This window comes from Condylostylus longicornis, unplaced genomic scaffold (assembly GCF_029603195.1).
Source record: "Condylostylus longicornis isolate FDR11 unplaced genomic scaffold, ASM2960319v2 ptg000015l, whole genome shotgun sequence".
Classification (NCBI taxonomy): domain Eukaryota; kingdom Metazoa; phylum Arthropoda; class Insecta; order Diptera; family Dolichopodidae; genus Condylostylus; species Condylostylus longicornis.
Genome location: NW_026577984.1, coordinates 2,745,975 through 2,766,290, shown reverse-complemented (window position 1 = coordinate 2,766,290; position 20,316 = coordinate 2,745,975). Strand labels below are relative to the sequence as shown.

The 20,316-nt window shown below is 24.4% G+C and overlaps 1 protein-coding gene across 1 annotated transcript; it reads left to right on the top strand.

The window, feature by feature from the left end:
* Window positions 1–18,769: 18,769 nt before the first annotated feature.
* LOC129605844 (neurogenic differentiation factor 1-like) lies at window positions 18,770–20,112 on the top strand. The gene is made up of 2 exons (XM_055515819.1): window positions 18,770–18,794; window positions 19,739–20,112. The coding sequence occupies exons 1-2, from the start codon at window positions 18,770–18,772 to the stop codon at window positions 20,110–20,112; spliced, it is 399 nt and encodes a 132-aa protein (XP_055371794.1).
* The last annotated feature ends 204 nt before the right edge of the window (window positions 20,113–20,316 follow it).

The following is a 20,316-nucleotide window of genomic DNA, read 5'->3' as shown; positions in this document are numbered from 1 at the left end:
AAATTTTATTGATTTGAACAGCTTCCATAAAATCGTTTAGCAAATTAATTTTAACTTAAAATTAAAAAAAAAATACTTTTCGTTTTCTCATTTCAATTAATTTTATTTTATTAAAAATAATATATTTTTAGCAGTGTGTATATCGTATTTAGTTTTATTTAAATACATTGTAATATAATTGCGATATATTCATGTTTATCTACATTATTAATTCTACATATGCATGTACATATTACATATATATGTATATATGTATATAAATGCATGTTACACTGATTAAATATATTACACACATGTATGAAAGTTAACAAGAACCATGGCATATTATTAACGATATTAGAACGAGGGAGATTTTTGCAATTATCCACGTACATACCGCCGTTTGCTACAATACTCGCTACATAATAGGTATGTGTAATTTTTGCTATAATGTTAAAATATAGCAAAAAAAAAAATTTATTCACATGTCGCTACTTTTATTCCCATATTAATTCAAAACAAAGATGTAAGAAAGGAAACCATTTTACTAAAGGATCATATTATTATATTCATTGTTTTTTTTTTTGTTATGCCTTTATTCCAATACACTTTTTAAATATGCTTATGTTACTTTTCCTTTTATTTATTTTAGCATTTCGCTTAACTAAAGAGCCAAATAGAAATGAAATAATAAAGAAGGTTAAAGTGAAAGATATGCGCGAGAAAAATCGCAATTGTCATTCTTTTATCCCATGTAGGTACATATACATATTTTATACGTATGTATATTTAGATGAACCGTTTTATATTTTAATAGTGTTCATATTTTTACCCTTAATATTGCGTTTAAGGACACATGAACATCAATTCATACTTACTCGTGTACGTTAGGAAAACAAAAGGAAACGTAACATACAAAATCAGTTAACCAACCTACTTATAATCAGTCTTCTTTTTTTTTTGTTTTTTTGCTTTTATAATATTAAACTTAATGTGCGTATATGTTGATTGTGTATGAAAGAAAAAGAATTGAAATAAAATTGGGTAAATAAGCAAAATAACGCTAAAGACAGGAACGAAATACGCTTTAGTGACAATATGTATTACGTATATGTGAAATTTTTCTTTAAAAAAAAAAAACTTTCCCGTTATTTTGTACTCATATATCACATATTTACTTGTACATGTTCTTTATCTCTATATATGTACTCTATACCGTTTTACAACATTGATTATAGAAATCCTTATTAATGTAGAAAAGAAACGTACATAATAATAATAATAAAAAAAAAAACAAAAAAATTAAAGACAATTTTGTCATGTTAGTTTTAAATGAACTTTCTTGAAATGTAGGTGGAAAAAACAAAAATAAAACAAAAAGAAAGCACAACGAAAAAACAAATAATATTAAGAAGAAATGGAAGAAAAAGAAGTCATAAGTGAAAAAATGAGCGGCCAAAAATCATTAACGTACCACAACCATATGCCAAATAATCTTAAGAGAATGATGGAAAAAGGAAATTGTTCGGATATAGAATAAAAAACAAGACAGATTTTCGTAAAATACGCATATACATACATATATACTTTTATAACAGTACGTCTATCCATATCATATACAGTCGCAAACACTATAAATGTGCACTCGAAATTTAAGTGAACTTATTTTTGTTGTTCATTGAACTAATGAAATGTACCGCACCCCGATATAATTCTTGAAGTTCTATATTTCAAAAAGGAATGGCCCATTTATTAACTGTGATAAAATAAAACACGTCTACATATTATACAATTATACATATAAATCCCACTGACTTAACTTATTTCAGAAGCTACTTGAGATCAGATTTTATCAATGCACTAATTCAGTAATGGACGTCGAATTTAAAAAAGCCCAATTTAAAATAAGTATTGCGAAATTTTTAAAATTTTAGCCATCCATACAGAATTATAAAAGCAGAATGGATGACTAAAGTTTTCGAAAAATCAGTCCGAATATAGCAATACATTTGTACAAGCGTAAAAATTTTAAAAACTTTATTATAGATACAAATCATTTGTATACCATCTAATTTTTAGTTATAGTCCCATAGTCAGTTACAGCATATTTACTCGCACATAGGATAACTAATTCGTACGGATATGACGGAGTTGACATGGTCAACTCTATTTTTTCTCGTTTATGGTATTTTTTATGTTAATAGTGTTATATTTATTAGTGTTAATATATGAGTATCTTACATTCAAGACCCCAATAGAACAAGAATAAGGAAACCTATACATCTAATGAAATATCGCAGACGTTTCAATAAAACTTTTTTATAAGTGCTTCAATTAATGCAGTGAAGTTTTTAATAAATTTGTAAAACACTGTAAATACTTTTTCACATATCCACCATATATGTTCAAAATGAAATCTTTACATTTATATGACAAACGTAAGCAAAAATTTAGGATTTTCTTTATTAGGGCTATTATTTCTTTTGAGCCCTTTTTTTCTGTATTTTATTTTTTTTTGTCTTCTTTTTTCTGATGCTATTGCCTTTGCCTTATTTTCTCTTTTTAATAATGTAATATGAATAAAAAATTTTTCTTGTGATTCTGTTGTAGAAAAACCGACTCAATCTTTCTTCATCATCTTCATCAGAAGAAGGACGTTGTAATGTAATTATTCCCAAAGTGATAAGAAAGCACAAAAAAAATATAAAATAAAAGAACAAATAAAAATGAGGAAAAATAAACGCAAATATTTTTCGTGGTTAATGCGGTTCGCCTTAAATAGTGTGATGTTTGCTTATCTTTCAGTTTTTGATGAAAAAATTTTCTACTTTTTTATTTTCTTTCTTTCTGGTTGTATTCTAACGTTTTTATATGTATAAGAGTGCTATAGATTTTATTGAAACTATAAAGATGGTGGAAAAAGTAAAATATGTGTTCTGAGACTAATACAAGAAGGCAATTGACCGCGTTTAAATGTGAATTTATTAAAAAACAAAAAAAATCCGTGTGTGTAATATAAAATATATGTAAGCTTTTACAGTATAGTATTATTACGGGTTACAAAGGAGTTAGGCTGAATGATATGTGTAATATAATATAAAGTATTCAGAAGATTGAAGATATTATTTGTATACATTATGTTGCCTCTATAATGAAAATTTTAAGAAATTTCGCTTTAAAGACTTCATTTTTATTAAGGAATAAATTTTTTGGGTAATTTTAAAGATATGATAAGTAAGATTTGTTTTTCCGAAACTGTTTTTAAATTCTTTGTTTATTTCTTTATGCGTTATAAGTCCTTTTTACAATTATTGAATTTTATTTTATTAATTAAATTTTTAATTAATAATTAGAAGGTTTTCAATTTCTAAGTTTCCAATATAACTCTAATGATATCATTGCTATAGTGCGCTTATAATGATAATAATTACAATGTTAATTTTCATTTTCCATAATCTTTTTTGAAAATGTCAGCGAATATTTTATTTACTTTAAATTTTAAGTAACAGTTGTTGCACAAGAGCCTTGAAAAAATAGGGTTTTTAATTAAAATGTCGGAAAATTTAGTTTTCGCGATAAATAATCAAATTTTTTTTTCTTTTTTTATAACTTGAACCGTAGAAAGGTATATTAACTTTGGTTTGGAGTTTTTGACCTTTTCTCTTTATTTCTGTTCAGAGTAAAATTCTGCGTTTAATCAGGCACGTCCATCCGGCTGGTTGCACTCTAACTCGAAAAGGAATAAAGCAAATACCACCCAATTTTCACAAATTTTTTCTTTTCTGCTCTATTCCAGTTGGACCAAATCAGACAACGAGGACGATAGCTACCATACAACTCAAAGAATGTACTTATGTGAAATTTATAAATATAATCTGAGAATTTTAATGGAATGTGTCCATTAGCTCAAGTTTTAGTCATTAGTTTTATATTTTTATACTGTTAAAGTGCTAGGAATAATTCATCTGATTCAGACCGATTGAAACGTTTTTACTTTCTTACAAAATTAACGCGTCTGTATAAATAAAAGCGTATGCGTTAATATAAAAAAGTATTCTTACAAATCTCTATATCATCTTGCATAAATTTTCTTTCGATGTGAGAAGGAAAAATTGTGTTATATTGACTTTTCTCTAAACTGGTAATTAAATAAATCATACGAAATCAATTTCATACCTAAGAGAATAAAATTATTCTAAAGCATATATTTCTTTTTATTTAGTACTCCTACAAAAAGCACCTAAAATACACACATTTAAAAACATTAAATAATTTAAGGATAGCAACTAGAAAAAAAAGAACCGTGTTATACCGTATAAATTTAAAGCAAACAATTTTCAAAAAAAAAAAAAAAAACAGAAAACTATAAAAATAAAATGGAAGCATATATAGAAAGAATATTTTAAGAAATAAAGGACTACTTTTTTTATAATTTATATCATCATATGATGACAGTAAACATCGTCCTTGATTTCATTTTATATAAACTTGTATTTTATATACACAAGACTACTGCACAAATAAAAAAGTTCCAAGAATTGTGTAAATCACTTTTCTGCATAACAAATGACTTTTTTTACATCAAAACTCTTACATATATGTGCTAGTCAAAAAGCAAATATAATTGTATACACAAATGTACGCACATATATTTATGTACATTTTACACATTATGTATAAAATATATGCATATACATATATATGTTTTATCTTTAGGCTTAAATCTCAAAGTGCTACTAAATGAACCGCTACCGTAGTTTATATGCAAATATGTACATAACAAATATGTGTATATGAAAGTAATTATATACAACTCATTTAAGTGATGATGATATACAAAAGAATTTGGAACAAATAACGTCGTTGTCTGTCAAAAAAAATTTAACTCAACGTACAATTTTATACACTATGTAGGAGTATGAATGTAATATAAAATGTAAAGAATTAATCATTATACTTAATTATAGCTAATAGAAAAAAATTTAAAAAGAAACTGAGGATGATCAGAATTTTTCTATTTATTTCAAATTTCAATAGAAAAATAGAAAAGAATTATCCAGAATTGAATTTAATATTAATAAAATTTGTGAAGTTAAATAAGTTTACACTTTTTAATGGTACACCAAAGGTAATAATAGGACAGCAGAGTTGAAATCGTATATAAACTCTTTTTCGGAAAATTTTAATTGAAAGAGCAGTATGAAAGTTTTTAATACAGACCGAAAATTGAAATCGTTAATACATGTTCAAATTTTAAGATACTCAGCAATAAACTTCTAGAATATTTTTGTATAATCCCGGTTTGATTTTAGTGCCATGTTCTTTACTCGAATTTATTGCGTACATTATTGAAACACTGGTATATACGAGTACATATAATAATCTAGAACAGTGGTCGGCAAACTTTTTTGGTCGTGGGTAAAATTGGTCAAAAATCAGATTTTTTTAAACTCATAGCGGGTCAGCGGCAATTTTATAAAAAAGCAATTAAAAAGAATAGTTAAACGAAAAGTTAATTCATTTATTATATATTAAAATAAATAGAAACATAACAGAAATAAATTCAATACACATATAATAAAAATAAATCAAAAAATAACAAAACCAATATTTAATATTATAAGTTCAAAATCAGTGACTTCCATGATGCTGTGCTGTTGCAGTTAATTTGGACAAGTTTGGTTCATATGTTGATACCTTAAGTCGGACACATTCATCAGAATGCTCCGTAGTCAAACTACTCCTGTTTTTATTTAATATATACTTCATTTGTGAAAATGTTTGTTCACAATTATAACTTGATCCAAATGCAGATAAAAGAGCAAATGCAACTTTTTTTAGGCATGTAAACTTTGTTGGAAGAGATGCCCAGCATGTGGATATTATATCAAGATGATTGTCTTCAGTTTTTTCTAAATCGCGACGTAAAGTTTCAAATTTATCAGTCCATAAAGTGAAACTTTTCAAATCATTCAAACATTGGGCCGTGCGTTTTCAAAGTTTGAAATCTATTTTCAAATTCGTTTTTCATGCTATTAATATAAGACTCAAATGTCTTTACGTCGGAATCATCAATAGTGCCTTTTTCTTCTTGACTTTTAAGATGTAAGAAATAGTTAAACTTACGAGTTTTTACATCTGTTTCAAATAAAACTATTTTTGAGCAAAAACTCTTCCATTCTTCAAATAATTTTAAAATTGTATGACCGTTACCTTGAAGTCGTTTGTTGAATTCATTATAATGGTTCATTATATCCGTTAAGAACAAAAGTTTTAAGAACCATTTCTTATCATCAAGTTCGGGATAATTTTCTCCGATTTCAACCAGAAATATTTGTATTGCATCAAAGCAATCTATAAATCTATTAAGTACCTTCCCTCTGCTTAACCAACGAACTTCAGAGTGCAACAGCAAACAATTTTTTTTCAATTTTTTGTTATTTTTCTTACATAGATTTGGAAAGTTACTTTAAAAACTCGAAGCGGGTAACATAAAATCATGCTTCGGGTCACTCCGTGACCCGCGGGTCATAGTTTGCCGGGTGCTGATCTAGAATATAGACTTAAAATTTTTTTTTTCAAAATTTTCCAACATTATTTACTTAGGTATAATTAATTCAGATTGGAATATTAGGAGAGATTTTAACCTACATTTCATTTTATATCTTATTTTAAGAATTAAGGGTCTATATATGCAGGGAACGTAAATTCCTAAAAATGCTTTCTTAATATGTTATATTAATTATTTTCTTTTTTTGTTCTTTTTTTACCGTACAGTGCTTAACGTTTTTTTCCAATCAGAGTATTCATATTTGCCGGATCGCGTTAATTAAACGATGGTAAAGAATATAGACTCATATACCATACATCACATATTAATCATGTACATACTTTGGCTAAGGTTATTATATGCGAAAAGTGCATTAATATTTATGTGCGTGCAAAAATAATTTACATTAAATGTCCTTTTTATATATTTCAAGATTCTTACAATATAATACCTGTTTATTATTGTCGCTTGCATGCATATACATATGTATGTATATGAGTCTATAACAAAAAAAAAATACGATGTGCTTCCATTTACGCTTAAAATGTTTAACCTTTTTGTTTAGTTCGAAGGACTTTTGGGATTTTTTAATATCTATTTATATATAATTATAAATAATAAAATATACGAAAAAATTCTCTTTCCGTTTCATTCCTTGATAAATATTTGGTTGGAATACCAGAAATAGAACTTAATGATGCACCTTAAATGCATTAGTTGCATAAACTTTTATCATTGTTATATATACATTTAATACAATATAATATGTGGGTATGTTTATAAACAGTATAATAAGATTTCTCTTTATTTATTTAACCGAATGCTACCAATATCCTATTTGTTTTCAACTGTACATAGTATAACAATATATGCAATATTATAAAATTATAAATGTTTCATTAGCATATTATAATATATACATACATATTATGTACATATAAGACGTATACTCTTCTAGAATTTGAAATATGGGAAATTGGTGGGGTTATACCTTGGACCTTTGGGGTATTTTTATTATTACGGTAACATATAAAAAGATAGAAGAATATTAAATTTGTTTTTTTGCGATTTTGTTCTGATTATTTTCTTCTATCTTCTTTTTTGTATTGTACAGGTATGTATAGAAAATTTATTGTAATGATGATGATGACAATGATTATAACGACCGACTTAGCGATTTATTTTCTATGATTGTATGCATATCTAATCAGAATAATCATCATTCTAATATGGTTTGTAAATGAAATTTACTTCAATCTTGTCGCAGCAAAAATAAAAAAAAACCAAAAGAATACAAAAATTAACAAAATAAAAGGATATCAGCAGTGAATATTAACTAGTCTTCTTAAAATATTATTAAGGTATAGTAAAGTTTACTGAAGTTGTTTTTTTTTATCATCATCATTGTGTTATTACCACGAAATTTTCACAAGGAATCTCTAAAGGATTGTATAACATAAATAAATAGACATATATATGTAAAAGTTGTAATATTATGTTATACACTTTCCTTTATTTGGAGAAAATCAAAAACAAAGAGAAAAACAAACAAAAAATAAAGAAAAAGCAGAAAAAAAAGAACAAGAAATTAATTTTTTCCATCTAATACCTACGTAAATTTAGTAATAGAAATGATGCGTAATATACAAAGTTAACAATCTAGAATCACTAAGGTAACATACTTTATAATATGAGATGCAATTCTCTACATTTATTTATGCTTATGGAGGGAATACATTATTGCGTATATATACAAGCATTTAGCCTTCTAATTTTTTTTTTATTCTAAAATCTGCATAGCATCAGCAGTATTTTATGCCATCACGTAAGTTAAGTTAAAATCCTTTTGTTTCAAATCGAATTCTATTCATCTTTTTTTACTCAACTTCCATATAAATTACATATACATACATACACATATAGCGTATATGGATATTATATGCCTTTTCTACAGTTTCATCAACTTCAGATATAATTTTAATATAATAGTATGTATAAGTAGATTATTTTGTGTAAATTCAAGTAATAGTTGTAAAGATACATTTATTTGTACATAATATAAGGTTGTAATGTTTTCTTAAAAGTATTTGATATTTTCAATACCTCTTCTTTTAAAATTAATGACCTATGGTCTTACATACTAAATATGAACAAGTTTCATTGTTCTTCAGTTAAAATTAATGTGATATAAATGAGAATACGGTGTAATACATAGTTTAATTTATATAAATCAAAATAATGCCTTATTATGTAAACAACGTATGGATAGAATCTGTATTTGATGAATGCTTTGTTATATTTTAAGTATATAAAACAATGCGGGACGCTAATTTATTTCGTAGATGTAATTTTTAAAATTAAAAGTAAGTATATGGTTGTATATATTTTAAATGTATGGAAAAGAGAAAGATTTGTGTAATACGTATATACGAGTACGAATTCATTTATATGTTTAGATTTTTTTTGGTCGTTAACATTGTTCGAAACGGTTAGTATACGTTTTCGAAAGAAAAAATGTATTTTTGAACGTTATAGGAAGGAAGTCTTAATAAGTAATAAGTCTTTGTTGCCATTAGAAACAGATTTTTAATTTTTAGTCTCTATTTGGCTTATAAAATAAAAACAGCAAATATTTAATTTTATATAAAATATAGTACATAAGATATAATACATAACAATCCCACATTCTTAAATTATTATGGGCCAGAAACATATTTTTGTTATATGCATGCTCTTAATGAATGTTTATATATTCGCACATTACCAATTAAAAAAAATTTGGCAAATGAAGTTTTCGGTCTCCGTTTTCACAATAATATTTTATTCAGTTTTTATAGTATAACTGTCTTATAAAATATTGTTTATACATCGTTTATATAACTGTTTACATGTGGGCCCCGCAAAATTCTATATTTGTGGGGCGACGAGTAAATCCTTACAATTTTGTGTTTTTATCTCATATTTATTTTATATTATGTTTTGTGGTGCATTTTATGAAATGTATACATATATACAAAAAAACGTGCAATAAAATTTTATAGTTTTATAAGATCTTTCCGCCTAATGTCAATCAATAAATTTTCCTATAACTACCTAGATATTTTTTCAGTGACAGCCTTTTTGTCAATTTGAAATATTTAATTATAAATTTTGTTTTCTATGATAATTGCGAAGTAAATAAAAACTTCAATTTTTTAAGCCGAGTAATCGGTTATAATAATCAATAATCTTACGAGTGTACCTTTGGTTCGAATTCATGTATGAATTTGCGATTTGATTTGCATAAAACTGCAACATCAGCACAAATGTAAATATAATTGCATTATTAGCTATAATCTTGTTATGTACTCTAATGTGTCGTCATATAAAAGTTTTAGAAATTGGCCACAAAAACTCACCAAAGACTCACATGCGAAATACATTGGTAAACACTTGTCTATAAAAATGTACAAAGACTTGACCATTACCTCATTCTAAATAATTATTAAAGAGAAAATTTCGTGGAGTGTGGAGAGTGCTGGCTTTAATTGCTAAAAAATTTAATTAAATTGTAAAGGGAAACTATTATTGTTTAACTAAATTACTTGAAAATTTCTCAATTACTGTTAATATAAGTATTTCAATAAAAACCAATGAAATTTTTGATATAGAAAAACAAAATCTTTATTCAGTTTTAAATTCGATTTTTTCAATTATTACTCTCTTTATTTTTTTAATATAAAATTTTATAATGAGAGATGTAAGACCAAAATATTTGTATTGGTATGTGTGTTTAGTACAGAAAAAAATTCTATAGAATTATTTTTAGGTACTTGTTGCTTTTCAGACAAATAAACAATTACAAAAAAAAAAAAAAAATGGAAAAAAATGGTATAAAAAAATTTGTTCAAATTTTTCTTTTATTCTTTCTTTTTTACGGTTTCTACAAAAACAAAAAGCATTGAATGTTTTCTATGTACTGCAATTTGAGTATAAAAAAAAGCAAAATATTCTCTTTTTTTTTTGGAACAAAATGAAAAGTGAAATTTTCCACTCCATAAATTATTATCCTTATAATGCTTAAAGTATTTACAAATATTTATATATACATATATATAAATATTTATATATTTATATATATGTATATGTATTTAAATATGTATATATGGACATATTATATATATTATGTTATGTAATAAAATATTTGGGAGTAAACGTAAAATATATTTAATATAATAACGTAGTTCTTACATGCCCGGTATATATAATACATGATACATTTTACATAATTATCTATTTTGTATTAAAATCAGAGCCTATAAGTATGCAATACAATATAAAGACTGATTTTAAATATATTCCATGTTTCTTGTTCCATTTAGAAATTTTTAATTTATTTATCTACATTTTACGATATAAACACATATATATTACATAAATATATATATATGTATATTCCGATATTCGTATCATAGGTTCATATATTTTCTAGGAGTACACGTTAACATTTTTTTTTTATAATTTCTTTTTTGTTTTACCATCTCTAGAATTAGCAAAAAATTTTTACAATGGGGAAAAATTATACAAACTATTGCATCGCATTAAATAAAAGGTATACATGCTATCCTAAAAATATTCTGTTTTTAGAAAAGTATCAAAAATTAAACAAAAAATTTCTACAATTTACCATATACTACAGTATACATACACAAGCAATTCTTAAATATTCTAGAGAATATTAGTCAATTTTGTATAATACACAAGTTTGTTTACAGAATGTCCCAAAAAAAATTTCATGTAACAATTAGTTAAAATTGCATAACAAATGTCATGTAAATAATTATTTTCTTTTAAAGTTTTAAATTAGCTTTTAGGCTCCTTATTTTACTTTTAATTATTTGCATAATATGCAACAGTTACCAAATGTATTTTCATTTATGCATTCGTTCTCAATCAGCATTCTCTGTGGCCAACAAATAATATGGCTGTATTAATCGCATGAAGGCGAAAGTTTATTTTTCTTGCAGTTGGTGTTTATGTCATATGATTTAAATTTTATTATTTGATTGACACTGTAGGTGTATTAGACAATCTGTAATTGTTAAATTCTTATTAGTTGTATTGAGTTCAGCTATGTTATATACAAAGATTTTTTCCTATTATAGAATTTTAGTTTTCAACTAAAATCACTTGCTCATGGACACCTTATGTATTGTAATAATAAAATTAAAACAAAAAAAAAATTATATCGCAACAATGTGAAATAAAATAAAAAAGAATTTCTTCTATTCTTTTCACTTTCACTATAAGATTTTTATGTAGTAAAATAAGAAAAAGAAGAATCGGGAAGAATTTTTTTTCTTATTTCTTCCTTTATCCTTATATAAAAATTTATTGTATTATTGTCCCGTTTTCTAGAAGAAACATTTTTTTTACTTACATTGTATAGTAAAGGGAATCACGAAGAAATAAATTGTGCTTGCAGTTTCTTAAGGAATTTGTAGATTTAAAGGATTTTTTGTTTTGTTTTGAAAAAGAAAAGGAAGTAAAAAGAATTCTATGCAAGGTTAATTTCAAGACAATTCATCCTTTTTTTTTTGTCTGCTTACTGCATACATTTTATTAAGGATTTGTTTCTTTATTTTCTACTAGTTTTGATAATTTATTGTAACTTTTTTTTTTAAAACTTATTTTTTATGTGCAATTCATTTTTAATTCGAATTAAAAGTTTTAAACGGTCAAAAAGTAATAAAATCCTTTTTATTTTTAATTTGTAAGCTATTAAAGAAAATTGTACAGATAACAGGAAATGATAAAATATAAGCGCAATGAATTAAATCAATTAAATAATTAAATTAGTTTAATTTTCTAGCTACTAAATTAAAGTTTAATTTTTGTAATTAGTTGTATTTTGAAAGTTTAACTTTCAGTTGCATAAAAGAAGAAATTTGAGATTCATTCAATTAAGGCATGACAATTTTAAGTAAATAATATCAAATTTTCATTTCTAAAGTAGTTTGGAAAATTTTAAAGGATAAATTTTGTTTCCAAAAATTTAATTGAAATGAAATATTTCCAAAGATTTTATATTGAAAATAATAAAAAAAAAATTTTAGTTTATAAAGTTGAGTCAGGTTGAGTTCATAAATGCCGTTCTAATTTAAATTGGAGGGTGTGGCGTTTATATTAATGTACTGCAAAATGCAATTCGTTTTAGTACGTAGTTCTGTGAATAATCTGCCACATAATTTGTAGCAAAACAAAATAAAAATATTTTTTTTTTTATTTGCATATTTTTTTAATTTTTTCAATATTTTCCTTTTTTGTTTTTCTATCGTGTTGATATTTGTTGCAGTCTAGTTCTAAGTATAAAATAAGAATTGACTTCGTAATGGAACTAATTGAGTTGGTTCAAAATATTAAAAATGGCGATTATATTAATTTTAGTGAAACCCCTAAAAATATGCAAAAAATTATAAATTTTTTTTTATAACATTATATTGTGAATTTTAAAGAGACCCCAGATAAAATCTATTCGTTTTTACCGTTTTTCTTTAAAATTTAGAATTCTTGTATATCATTGCGTTTATATTAAAGACTAAATTGAATAATAATTTGAAATAAGTTCAAAAATACAAGAATAATAGGAAATAAAATTATCACTTTAAAAATTCCAATATTTTTCATTTTTATTTCTCTCTTACACTCTTCACATATTAAAATCCTTTAAGAGAAAACAAAAAAAAGTTTTTTTTTGTAGGTAACCAAAAAAATTTTTATGTTTTTCTTTCTTCTTGTTTTATTCATTCACAATTTTTTTTCCTCAATTACGAATTGTATGGAATGTATGGGTACAAAAAAGCCATATAGAAAAACGTAAAAAAAAATTTTTTTCATAGTAGATAGTTATTAGAAAAGGGTGAAAGGAATTTTTCAGAGTAGATAAAATTCAATACATAGAAAAAATTAAAAAAGAAAAATAAAAATCTGCTTAAATATTTTTTTTTTTTGGAAACGTTTTTTCTTTTATTTGATTTTATTAAGTATTTATTTATATGAAAATCACATAAAACTATGTATTACACTTACTGTACCTAATAGTAGATGTATGTATATATATAGTTATATGTTGTATATGTATATTAATATATTATGTATATCAATGTATACTTGTATAATAAAATCTAAATTCAACAAAAATTTTTTGTTTTTCCTTTGGTTCTTTGAGTAAAAGTAAAAATTTTTGTGAATGGTAGAAATAAAAAAAGTCCATAAAGAGTAAAAGTGAATGAAAAATTTATTATACAGACACATAAATAACTTTATGGTTAGAAGTTAACTATTCTGCTTGTTTTTTTTTTTGTTTTGTACCGAATATATTGAAAAAAATATATAAAATATTTTTTTTTTTATTTATGCAATTATAGGAATAAAGGTTGCCAGATTTATTTAAAATTTGTCATTGATAAAGTACACGTACCTGTAAAGCATACCAAATTTTTAAAAATTTATAGTTACGGGTTGCAGAATAGCTGCAGTACAGTAACACCCTATTGCTTATATTTATTCTTATATGAAAATGCATACAATCCAATATTGGGAGACGTTAGGTGAATAAAACTTGTTAGGTGGAGCTTGTTAACGTAGATAGTGGTATCCTTCTGTGGTAGATTTTAAATAGTAATTTTGCTTAATTTTCAATTATTCAATATTAATAAAATATTGAATAATTGAGGGATGCCTAAATTTATGCAAAAAAAATCATCATTATTAACCAAATAGACAGACAAAATTTTCAAATTGTGGTAACATTTCTATTTATGTAAAAGTCAAAATATAATATTAAAAATAAGTATATAAGAAAGGAAGACTATTTATTTTAGATTTTATGTTATAATAATAAATGTTATAGGATGTAGCATAAAAAAAAATAATGAAGAGAACAACAAAATTAAAAAAAAAACCCATAGCTATAAAAAAAAATTCATAAATATGTATAGCACATATATTGAGGCAAATTCTGACCTAGGACAATAAAATTCTAGTTAGGAACACAAAAAAAAAAGAGATGAACAGCAACATATCGTCGTGTATCATTGTCGACAATAATATTTCTGTATATACATATATATATATGCACATATATGCATATAAATATACACATTATATACAAATTTTGTGTTATAAAAAAGTCATATAAATAAAAATGAACTCAAAGAATGGAAATAACAACTTTCACATAAAATTTATACACATATATATATATAGAAAAAGACTCAAAGAAGAGCAACATCAGGTTTTCCAGTATAATATTTGAGTCAATAACAACAATTACGATTATATGATAAAATGAAATAAAAAAAAATACAAAAAACAAAAGTAAAAAGTAATAATAAAAACAAATTATTTTTATATTTGTAAAATCTTATATATATATATACTAGATATATACTTTTATTACATAAATATAATAACGAGAGTACATTTATATTATAAACAGGGAGTTGTATGAGGAAATAATGACGACATAAATATTATTATTATATTATGTAACTACTAATGATTTATGTAACAACAAAAGTATATAAGAAATAAAAAATAAAATAATAATCACAATAACGATAATCGATTATAGGGTAACCAACTTCATTATATTTTAATAATAGGAACTCTAAAAGCTCAATATTTTAATTTAAATTAGTTATGTTTTCTCGAATGTTTTCTAAATAATACGTTTTTTTCGTTAGAAAACTCCTTTGCATATTACAAGTAAATAAAAAAGTGATTTGTCGTTAATATAAAATATTTGAAATTTCCTAGCTCTTTTGATCCCGTATTTCCATTTTTGTGTCATTCGTGGTACTAAATTATTTCAAACGACAAAATACGAGTACTATAGGAGAAGATCAACAGTTTCTTTTCAAATATTTTATTTTATTTTTTTTTATTGTTTAATACATTTGTAATATAATAAGAAATATTTTGTTGGGAAAACAATAATAAAAAGGACTCGAAAAATATAAGGAAAAAAGAAAGGAAATAGAAAAAAAAGCAACAAATCAATTGGAACAGAATGGAATAGGTTAGGGATGGGGAATGGTGGAGGGGAAGGGAAGCAAATATATATAAAAATCAAGATTATAGCTCTTTTTTTTCTGTTTTGTTTTCCTTGTTTTTCTTATATTTTATGTTCTAAAGGACATAAATCTGTTTTTAACTGTTTATATTCATATAATATTTAATGTTAAAATAAACAAAACTCAAAGAAATAAGAAAAAGAAAAAAAACCAAAAAATATTGTATACTCTTCAAAAGAACAAAGCATTAAAACAGAATGAAAAAAGAAAATATAAAAATAAAAGGATATCATGTCCTGTTTATTATTTTTTTATTATTATTATTCACTTTAATATTATTCACTTTAACATTCATTTCATGAATATGCTACATACTTATATATCATATTCATGTATATACGTTATATTATGTAATATATTATATATTTACTTATATTTCACAAGTATATGTATATTTAATGTAATTTTATTATGTATTTGAATTTTTATTAAAACACTGATATCCTTATTCTTGTATACATATATTATATACCCTAACAGTATTCTAAATCTCTAACATACTCATATTATTATGTATAATATATTAACTAAAGTTTATTTAAGTTAAATGGATGATGGTGATTTTTACTTGCATCAGGAGGCAAAAAAAAAAAAAAATTAGAAAAAAAAATGAATTGAATTTAATGTGGTAATATATTTTCCAATGATCTTAATATACCGTTAAGAATAATAATAAAATGTTGTTATATACTTAGTTATACAATAACAGTAAATATATATATAGATTTAATAATAATGTTAAAGAATTTAAAGGAATGTAAAAGAATTGTAATACACATTGTATATTTTTTTAAATGTTTCTTATAATGATGGTATAATAGGTCAAAAATTAAGGGTCCAATTTTATTGGTATTTAATTTGTTATTTTATGGAAAATATTTGATTTTGATTATTTGATTTCGTATTCAATCGTTATTGTTTCAATGATCATAATATTTTATATTTTATGTGCATATAGAGCGTAATGTTACATAATGTTACACGAAATAAAAAATAAATGTAAGTAAAAAAAAAAAGCTATAAAAATAATTTTAGACACTTGTTTGACTTTTTGGAAAAAAAAAGTACGTGTGTAAAACAAATTGTTACTTGTATTACGTTTGCTTTACGTAGGGCGGTTTGAAAATTTAATATCGTAGAAAAATTATGTTTAATACCTTAATAAAATGATTAATATTACGATTGGTTGTATAATAAAGCGTAAATAGCTAAGTATGTTTGTATAGTCTACAGATTTTGAATGAAATGAGGATTTTTTTTCCATATCATGCTTAAGTCACAATTTTTTTAACAAATTTTTTTAAAAAATTGAAATTATTGGAATATTAAATGAATAAATAATATAAAGTATAATTTTTTTGATTTTTTGATTTTTATAGGTTTAGGATGCAATTAAAAAACAAAAAGTATGCCAATTATTGATTTTATCATAACTAAATTGTAGGAAAACTATACTTTCTATGATTTTTCCTTTTAGAAACAACGACTTAAAGTAAGAAGTTATACATACATGTAACTATACAATTACTCGCGAGAGAAAAAATCGCCGATAATTTCTTCATATTTCGGTAGTTCAATTAGTAGATCGTCTGACTAGAAAGAATTGAGTAACCGTTTCGAGTACAGTTCGAAATATTTTGTTCTGCTTTTCCATATTATTATGTCATCCATCAGTTGTTTATTTCTTATTTCTTGAAATGTAAAAGAAATTACAGCTACGCATTGTTATTATTTTATTGTACATGTGAATATGAAGGTTATGTAAAAAAAAAAACGATTAAAAATAACTCTTATTGATATTTTTAAGTATGATCTTATTAATTACTTTATCACTTTTTGTTTTAATTGTAATATTATTAATGTGCCTCCTAAATGTATGCAACAAAATATTGTTGTAAGCAAATAATTAATTTGTTTTTTTTTTCCTTCATATTTCATTTCTGACAACTATTAACTTTAGAATGAAGTTATCAGTTCAGTATAGGTTATGGGATGCATGAGTCAATGACATTATGTTGCGGGAAATTAACTTGTACTTGCCTTTTTTTTTGTGTGAACGTAAGCAAGAAGGAGGTGCTTAAGGCTAGATTATGCAGCAGCATTGATTCTGTTTAATTTATTCTTAGTTTATGTGCAGTAGATATATACGCTTGCTTTTGGCTTTTTAATTTTTAATTTTCTGACTAATATCATATTAATATTATTTTTCACCCCTTCTTTCCTTTTCACTTTCCTTTCCATCTATAAATAATGACGATTTCAGTTTTAGTTACTGATAGCAAAGTGATGTTTATTTAGCTATACTATATTCTTGTACTCAGCGTCGGATCTGTCATATATGCAAAGTAAGCATATGCAATGAGCGCCAGAAAATAGGGGCGTAGTTATTATATGCAATATTCAATGTTTGTTGCATATTATTCGTTGTTTGGAAAGCGGTAGGGCACACTTTTTGAGAACTGCGTAGGGCGCCGAACAGCTCAGAATCGAGCCTAGTTGTACTAAGCAATAGTCTGAATCAAATAATTATTTAGTTTTAAAAATTTGGAAGTAAGCTATAACAAAGGTTTTGCATATACATGTACAAACCCGGTTCTGTTTCATTTGGCGCCCTACGCGGTTTTAAAAAGTGCGCCCCTTTGGTGTTTTGCCAAATGGAAAATATTAAAAAAAAATTTATTTTTTAAAATTTAATTATTTTCTTAGCTTTAAATGGCGCCTCTGTTTTGAAACCCCCATTACAAATGGTTACACGTATTATATGGTAGATCCGCCGCTGTATATGTATATACAAATGAGAGTATTTTTTTATGGAACTAATCCATTTTTAATTATTAAGAATTTTAAAAAATAATTCATTGAATTTAATAAATTACCTTCAGTTCACAATCTATGTTATTCAGAAAATTTAGAAAATTTAAAATAAATTTTTCATACAGAAATTTTGAATTTGGAATAAATTTTTGAACAGTTATTTGCTTTCCCAATAGTTGTATGTTACTCGTTATTGACAATTGAGAACTAAATAAATTTCTTTACAATGTTATTTCTTACATCCTTCAATTTTTTAATAGTAAACAGTATTATTAAATGCAATCTTTGATTAATCATATACTAATATAGTATGAGTAGCAACAATAGTGTAAGTGGTTAGTTTTTCTAACTGCTATAGAGGCACAACCCTCTCTACAATATAGCTTATATTAAATATAAAACAACTTGCATGTTGTTTTAACCATCATGAATGTGTAGCCATAATAATTATACATTCAATATAATAATAGAGTATTTTATTTGCTCTGTACATATGAAAGAAAAAATTTTATACATGTGCAATAAGTGGTTTTTATACAAAAAATTTTGATAAAATAATAATCAAAATTTATAATTATAATTTGCATGTTATTTTTAAAATCCTTGATATTTTATAATAAAAGACTCTATATAACCAATGAGAAGACAAAATAAAATAAAGAACGTTAATAAATAAAAATTGAAAGTGGAAATTGTTTTTCCATTGGATTAAGATTACAAAAGATTAAGAAAGCATAATTGACAAAGAGGATTGTATTCAATTTGTGATATGTGGTCCAAGTAAAATACTTTTAAGTGACCACAACCCAAAGAGGTAAAAACTTGAAAGAGAAAATTAATTGTAATTATGAAAATTATTTTTATTTTTGAAAAAAAAAGACAATTTTAAAATTGATTTTTATTGTTCATTGTTTTCTTTAAAAAACAAAATTCAATTCTATGAATAGGTTCCCAATTTTATTTTTATTCAAACCATAATTATTATTTCCTTTTAAATTCTCTTCAATGTTTTCTTGTTTTTTTTTTCGTTTTAGTATTAAAAATGAAGACTTTTTAATGTTATCGTTAATCTTTCACTTTTATTTTAACTAAAAAGGTCTTAAAAAAGTAGCACAAGTTAAATAAAATGTTCAATATTAAACTTAGTTAATGAGAGATTTTCGAAGGATTCGTTTATCTTGCGTCCGAATTTAACATTGTACCATTGTCGTTACTATGATGGAGTATTTGGCCAATAATAATAATTTTTTTGGAAATTATAATTCTGATTGTTATAAAGAAATTATTGAAATTGTAACATCAACAGATTGTGCAGATAACCATAGACTTACATTTAAAAGTATTAATACAGCTTCTAGCACAAAGAATGTTAATAAGAAACGTTTAAATCATCAAAAGAAGAGTAATATAAAAATTAATATAAATAACTTTTATTCTAAGGATGATAATTTATCAATGGATTATTTGAGAAAACAACGTCGATTGGCAGCAAATGCAAGAGAACGTAAACGTATGTGTAAATTAAATGAAGCTTTTGAACGTTTGAAAAGTGTAATACCAACTCTTAGTAATGAAAGAAATTTATCAAAATTTGAAACATTACAATTGGCTCGAACATATATAGCTGCATTAATAGAGTTATTAAAACGTTAAGAAAAATATTTTAAAAAAGTGTTTTGTAAAATAAATTGTGTTTACTTGATTAACCCTTTCTTTTATTATTTGAGTAACTTTTAAAACATAAAGCAAAAATCTTGTTTTTGAGTGAAAATAACATAGTTTTCTAACATAACAACTTCTGTCGGAAATAACACCCCGTATTTTTCGGTAATTTTTTGAATTGTTTGAGAGACCCTA